Source organism: Haplochromis burtoni, unplaced genomic scaffold, assembly GCF_018398535.1.
Source record: "Haplochromis burtoni strain Fernald_Lab_line unplaced genomic scaffold, NCSU_Asbu1 Contig_489, whole genome shotgun sequence".
In the NCBI taxonomy this organism is placed as follows: Eukaryota; Metazoa; Chordata; class Actinopteri; order Cichliformes; family Cichlidae; genus Haplochromis; species Haplochromis burtoni.
The window spans coordinates 132,835-140,101 of NW_024582850.1; the positions used below are offsets into that span (position 1 = coordinate 132,835).

General features: G+C 42.8%; 1 protein-coding gene across 1 annotated transcript; it reads left to right on the forward strand.

Moving 5' to 3' along the window:
• Window positions 1-1,364: 1,364 nt before the first annotated feature.
• LOC121812247 (TRPM8 channel-associated factor homolog) lies at window positions 1,365-4,736 on the forward strand. The gene is made up of 6 exons (XM_042213857.1): window positions 1,365-1,596; window positions 1,710-1,763; window positions 2,040-2,276; window positions 2,639-2,856; window positions 2,958-3,071; window positions 3,403-4,736. The coding sequence occupies exons 1-6, from the start codon at window positions 1,365-1,367 to the stop codon at window positions 3,643-3,645; spliced, it is 1,098 nt and encodes a 365-aa protein (XP_042069791.1). The 3' UTR covers window positions 3,646-4,736.
• Window positions 4,737-7,267: the final 2,531 nt, after the last annotated feature.

The following is a 7,267-nucleotide window of genomic DNA, read 5'->3' on the forward strand; positions in this document are numbered from 1 at the left end:
CTCACATACGTGTCTCTCTTCTCCAGGTGTGACAGGGCAGTGTGTAGTGTCAGGGCTATGGCATCATCAGTGGACCTGTTGTGGCGGTATGCGAACTGTAGAGGGTCCAGTGAGTCGGGTAGTGCAGAGCAGATGAAGTCCCTGACCAGCTTCTCGAAGCATTTGCTCACGATGGGGGTCAGGGCTACAGGTCGCCAGTCGTTCAATGAGGAGATGGTGGAGGATTTGGGTACAGGGACGATGGTGGCCATTTTGAAGCAGGCTGGGACTACAGACAGAGAGAGGGAAAGGTTGAAGATGTGTGTGAACACTCCAGCCAGCTGAGCCGCGCATGACTTGAGGACGTGGCCGGGAATCCCGTCCGGACCACTAGCTTTGCGTGCGTTCACCTTCTTGAAGCTCTTCTGCACATCCTCCTCAGACACAGTGTGCGCACTGATGTCATCCGCGGTGCGCACACTGTCCGGTCTCATGGTGTTTGCTGTGTCGAATCTAGCGTAGAATACGTTTAGATCCTCACACAGAGAGGCCGTGGTCTGCGGTGTGCAGGTTTTCCCTCTAAAGCCTGTGATTGTGTTTAGTCCCTGCCACATACTCCGAGGGTTGTCAAACTGTTGCTCCACCCTGTCCCTGTATTCACGTTTGGCTGCTTTGATCGTCTTCCGGAGTTGGTAATGTGTATGTTTGTAATCCGATGTTTTTGCAGAGGCAAAAGCGGTGCTCCGTGCCACCAGTGCCATGCGAACATCTCCATTAATCCAGGGTTTTTGATTTGATTTAACTGTTCTGGATGGGACGATATCTTCCACACATTTTCTGATAAATCCGCAGACCGAGTCTATGTACTCATCGATGTCATTAGCAGCCACGTGAAACATTTCCCAGTCCACGTGATCAAAACGGTCCCGCAGCGTAGACTCCGATTGGTCCGACCACCGGTGCACCACCCTCAGGGTTGGAGCTTCCTGTTTCAGCTTCTGCCTGTAGGCGGGCAGGAGCAGGATGGAGCGGTGATCTGATTGGCCGAATGGGGCATGGGGGGCTTTGTACGCATCCCGGAAAGAGGTGTAGCAGTGGTCAAGTAGCCGGTCTCCACGAGTGTTGAAATGGATGTGTTGGTGGAGTTTTGGTGAAACTTTCTTCAGGTTTCCCTTATTAAAGTCTCCAGTCGTGATAAACGCCGCCTCTGGGTGTGCGGTTTCCTCGCTGCTGATTGCGCTGTACAGTTCCCTGAGTGCTCGGTCAGTGTCGGCTTGTGGGGGAATGTAAACAGAATGGCCGACAATCATCAGGTACTCCAGGTCCGGTGAGCAGAAGGATTTGACGGGTGCACGTTCGCATAATCACACAAGCTGTTGTTGATCATGAAACACACACCACTGCCTCTGCTTTTCCCAGTAAGATCCTGTGACTTGTCCGCGCGGTGCACAGAGAACCCCGGTAGTTGTATTGTGGAGTCCGGTACCTTGTCCAATAGCCAGGTTTCTGTGAGGCAGATCACGCAGCAGTCCTGCATCTTTCGCAACCATGAGATCCGTGCCCGAAGCTCGCACAGCTTGTTCTCCAGAGACTGCACATTAGCCAGTAATAAACTGGGTAACGGTGGTCTGTTAAGTGCGCCGTCTCAGTCGAACCAGAACGCCAGATCTTCTCCCTCTGCGTCGGCGTTTGCGGCCTCCAGGGCAGAGAACAAAGGCGTCTCAGGTGAGATGAATGGGGGGTCACAGTCCAGAAAGCTGTAACTGCTCCATATTACAAGTCTGGTGAGTCTGTGGTTTATAACAGTGCTGTGTACTTTGTGCACTTTGTGTCAATTGATTTAATGGAAGATATCTGATAAGTCTTATACTTGTTGAATTGGATCACTTTCATTCTGATCGAAGGTACACAGTGTTTTCATTGGACAATACAGGTGACTTGAGCTCAACATATTTCTAGTAAAGAAAGCTAAACAAAGAACCTTTTAACAGCTTTACCCCTCTTCTAAACCAGTACACAAAGTTTAACAATCCAAAGCATTCCCCTTTTGCTCTTTTCAGGTGTAACAACTGCAGCTGAGTGGTTAACGCTGCGCACAGCTCCTTCACCGTGGGCAGAGTTGGAGTTTGAAAACATCGTCCTCACCGTACCATCAGATGCTATTCGGGATCTGGAGCGCCCCGACAAGGTGGCTGCTCTCTGGGATGAAATCATGAGGGCCATTGCAGATCTGGCTGCCAAACCACACAAATTTCCCCGCAAGGAGCGCTTTGTGACAGATGTGCAGATTTCTGCCGGTAAATGCACTTTGCTTCACGTTTTATACTTGCCCACTGTCTCCTGCTGTGGTGACCCCTTGTGAAAAAGGGAGCAGCTGAAAGCTTTTGTATTTACTTGTTTCTTATTTGCTTTGCTTATGGAGAGTCCCAATGACATGACGCCTGTCCCTGACACATATACAGACAACCATTTACATTTATAAATCACAACAATTTGTAGTTTCCAACTTAAACAGGAAATGAATGTTTCTGTCATATATACACTGTTAGAATGATGAATGGCAATATTTGGTATGTTGCACTGTTCTCTTACAAAGCTATGTAATCTTAAAAAAGTACTAGTATCCCACTGTAGATCAACTTTCTATTCTTTGGTTAAGGCTGGATGCATGCAGGTTATCCTATCATGGCACACCATGCTTCAGCTGCTGAATTAGTTGGTGTTAAAAAAAGTAAAGAACTGTGGGGTCCCATCCATGAGTTGGGACACAACCAACAGAGAAGCTGCTGGGAGTTCCCATCACACACCACAGAGTGTACATGCAACCTGTGGTCAGTGTATGTGAATGAAGAGGTGCTGGGTCTCAACAGAGCACAGGTAGAGTAAATCAATTGGTGTTGAGATTAAAAATCTGTTATTTACTTTATCAGACATCATCATAAAACACAAGCACTTTTTCCGATTGTTGTTCAATGCAGGCTCATGACGAGTTGCCTTTAGCAAAGCGAAAGAGTCGAGTAGAGAAATACATCAAGGGAGGAAGGGAACTCAGTGACTGGAAGCTGTGGGTTGCCCTGGAAACATATCTGCAGGTGAGAGAGTTATAGAGAAATTTTGCTTGGTCCACAGTGAAGTAAATGCATGATATGAATAAGACTGAAAGTCTGTAACTCCATTTGATCCAGTCACACTTTAAATCTAGCAAGTGAACAACAAATCTGCATTTTAGCCACATACTCAAATTGCATCATACACAGGAGAAAATTACATAGCAAGGGGTAGACATGAACCTTAGAACAATAATAAACCAGTCACTGGTGGATGTCAAGAGGCAATTACTCCCAACAAGCAAACAACATAACAAACAGCAACAATTTTGTATAAAAGTAGTTTGGCTTGTTGTCATATCTACCTTCTCTGTAGCTCCAGGAAAAGTTTGGCTGGGATGCCTTCAAGAAGGTGTTTGCTGCGTACCACCGTATGAGTGACATCCCTGATGACAACAACACAAAGATGAACCTGTATGCTGAGACTTTCTCTCAGACTGTGAAGATGAACCTGACTGGCTTCTTTAAGGCCTGGGGCTGGCCAATAGAAGCAGCCACTGAAATGAAAATGTCCAAGCTGCCTTACTGGAATGATCACCCCATGACCCAGTACAGATAAACCCAGTGCCACTGCAGACTACAAAATATTAATGTTAGTTTTAATGAGTGAAACTGTTCTTTTTTGGTCTTTTTTTAAACCACATTAGTTAAAAATAAACCATATATGGAATCTCATTTTGACCTCAGATGTTTCTGTACACTACGCCAGCCTCTTGGTTCCTTTGTTTTTTAGGCCTGTTACACATAGAGCAAAATTAACCTGTGTAATTATTTAGTACGCTCACTGGTGGTGGTTTGTGGTTATGATGGTGTTTTTGTGTGGTTTTTAGTGGAACTAGTAATCATGTTTTTGTAGTAAGTATCACTTTAGTATGTTACATTATATGCATGACACTTAATATGTAAACCATTCACTGACAAAGTTTCATGTCTGTATTACACCAACAGGATAAGACAGAACTGGATTAGTTGTTTTCCCATTGACTGAGAACTGATACATAGACTAAATGACAGTAGTATAATGATCCTAGTAATCTTGATTGTTTGTGTAATTAAGTAAAAGTTTTGTCTAATAGCATGGAATCAATGCAGTTAAACTTAAAAAAAAAAGAAAGAATTGATGCCTACATTTGTTCTGTTGTTGAATGATTGCGTTTGGCTGAACCACAGATTCTGTGCAGTGAATCTAAGAACATTACATGGACTGCTGGGTTATAAAGTCAGCTCAAAGTTACGCTTTCTGTTTTACAGTGAACTGTTTAGTGCTGTTAGTGCTATGTAATGCTTTTACATCATACACTGCTGTTTGGCTGCAGCTGCTCATGTTAATGGCTTCTGTCATTAAATGTAAGGAGAGCCCCCACCCACATCCATCCATCCTTCCATCCATCCATCCATCCATCCGGGCACTTTGCAATTCTATGATTAGAGCGATGACTGAAATGAATTCAGTCTCACAGCAAGAAGGTCCTGAGTTCAATTCCATCATCAGGCCAGGCTATTTCTGTGTGGAGTTTGCATGTTCTCCCTGTGTTTGCATGGGTTCTCTCTGGGGACTGTGGCTTCCTCCCACAGTCCAAAGACATGCAGTTAGTAGGTTTAAGTTAATTGGTAACTTGCCCATAGGTGTGAATTTGTTTGCAAATGGTGTTTGCCCTGTGACAGACTGCTGACTTGTCCAGGGTGACCCATTTGAGAAAATCGTTTCCAAATCCATATCTTGGGAGAACAGTAAATAAATATGACCACTCTATCCTGTCAAAAGCTTGACGAGCGTCAAGTGATAATAATGCTGTATCTTTAGCATCAAATTTCTCGTGAATTATATTTAGAACCGTTCTTATATTGTGAAACCCTTGACGTTTTGGCACAAAGCCATTTTGATCATTATGAACTAAATGTGATATATAGGGGTCTAATCTCCTTGCTAAAACTTTACAAAGTATTTTAGTGTCAACCCCCATCAGACTTATTGGTCTAAATGATGAACGCTCTGCAGGGGGTTTGCCAGGTTTCAGTATCAAAGTAATCATTGCCTGTCTCAGAGTGGGTGGGAGAGCTTCATTTTGATACGCTTCTTCATACATGTTAAAAAGTGGAATTAATAATTTGTCTTGGAAAGTTTTATAAAATTCAATCGGAAAGCCATCTGGCCCAGGTGCTTTACCACTGTTAATGCTTTTGATAGCCTGTGATATCTCTTCAGTAGTTAGACGTCTGTCTAATTCCTGCTTTGTGTTTTCTGTTAGCGTCTGAAACTGAAGTTGATCTAAGAATATGTCCTGTTCTTCTGAGGTTTGAGCACATTCTGATTTATACAATTTTTCATAAAATTCTCTAAAGCTGTCATTAATTTCCAATGGATCTACTGTTACATTCCCTGAAGAGGTCTTTATACTATTAATTGCTCTTTCACTCTGCATTTTCTTAATTCTCCATGCCAAAAGTCTACCTGCTTTCTCTCCTTGGTCATAATAAGATTGCTTCAGCCAACCCGTTCTCACTCCCAAAGCGTAACATTTTACGCTAGGTGACAAATCGTCACCATATTACGTTTTCGGCTACCCACCACGTTCCTAAATGACGACCTCGGAAAAAGAGGAAATATGAGAACCGTCTGGACTGAATCTACACATGTTCGCTCTTTTTCTTCAAATCGCTTAGAAACACGCTATTTAACATCATTAAAGTCCTGGTTAAGGTCAGGAATAAGGTTATGGTCAGGGCTAGGGATAAGGTTAGGTTTAGGGCTGGAATACAGGGCTGGAACGTCTACTACCGCGGGAGCGTCATTGCACTGGATTCCAGCCATAACCCGCCGCGTACCCTAAGAACGCCGAAGGTCTCCTTTCGCGTTCCTCAGGAACGCCGCGGGACGAGACAAAACGTCGACATGTTACGCCTCGGGAGTGAGAACGCCTGTTCAGCCATATTAGACTTTTTGCTGCTGCATCAGATGATAATTTATTATATTCAGTTCTCAGACGTAGCAACTCACTTTGTTTTGTTGAGTCGTTGCTAACGTTTAAGTCTAATTCCAAAGATTTATTCTTTGTACTCGTAAAGCTAAGAATTTCACCTCTAATATATGCTTTGAATCCTTCCCATCTCACTGAGGCACAAGTTTGATCTGTATTTAACTCAAAGTAATTTTCTATTTTCTCCTCTATAAATTTAACAAATTCAGGATTCTGCAGCCATTTTGTTTGAAGCCGCCAGTGAGGGGGGTTATGGATAAACTTTCCTAGATGGATACTCAGTGAGATAGCTGCATGATCACTGATCACTATGCTATCATACTGACACTGTTTGATCCTTGATAAAAGTTCTCTTGAGACAAGAAAGTAATCTATACGTGAGCGGGATTTATGTATACTTGAATGACAGGAGAATTCTATTTCATCAGGATTTTGTTCTCTCCACACTTCTACCAAGTTGATATCTGATATAAATCGATTTATTAGTTGTCTAGTTTGTGCTTTATATGTATCTGAGCCTGTTGAGCGATCCATACTCGGATTGAGAGTACAGTTAAAGGCTCCTCCAATTATATACAGTCCTTGCAAAGCAGATACAGTAAGAAACAGATCTTCAAAAAATTTGGGCTTATTTTCATTTGGGCCATAGAGACTCACCAAGTTTAAAGTAATAGAAAGGATGGTACCCTGAGTGATTACGTACCTACCAGCAGGGTCTTTTATTATTTTCGTCATTTGGAATGGTATGCTTCTATGAATCAAAATAATTACACCTCTTGCATAGTTATTGTATGATGCGTGGATCACCTGGCCAGGCCATCTGTTCCTCACAGACTTTAGTTCACAGTCTGTCAGATGTGTTTCTTGAAGAAAAACTATTTTTGATTTCAATTGCTTGATCCTGCTTATAACCTGTTTCAGTTTGATTAGTTTCCTGAGACCCCGGACATTCCAACTAGTGACTTTTATGTCAGAGATATTGCGGTGTTTAGTTGGTCCATACTTGGAGTTTTCATTCTGTAATATTAAGTAAAGTAAGTAAGTAAGTAAAACTTTATTTATATAGCACCTTTCAAGATAAAAATCACAAAGTGCTTCACAGAAGCTAAAACCTAAAAATAAAAATCAACTAAAAGCAAGTTTAAAAAGATGGGTTTTTAGCTGTTTTTTAAAAGCGACCACTGAGTCCACAGATCTCAGGCT

What these genes read in the sequence shown, in the direction of transcription:
- LOC121812247 (XM_042213857.1), top strand. Translation starts at nt 1,365, where the DNA reads ATGAAACACACACCACTGCCTCTGCTTTTCCCAGTAAGATCCTGTGAC. An exon ending in TGGGTCTCAACAGAGCACAG is followed by an intron (nt 2,857 to 2,957) that starts GTAGAGTAAATC and finishes TGTTCAATGCAG; the next exon opens with GCTCATGACGAGTTGCCTTT. An exon ending in CCCTGGAAACATATCTGCAG is followed by an intron (nt 3,072 to 3,402) that starts GTGAGAGAGTTA and finishes CCTTCTCTGTAG; the next exon opens with CTCCAGGAAAAGTTTGGCTG.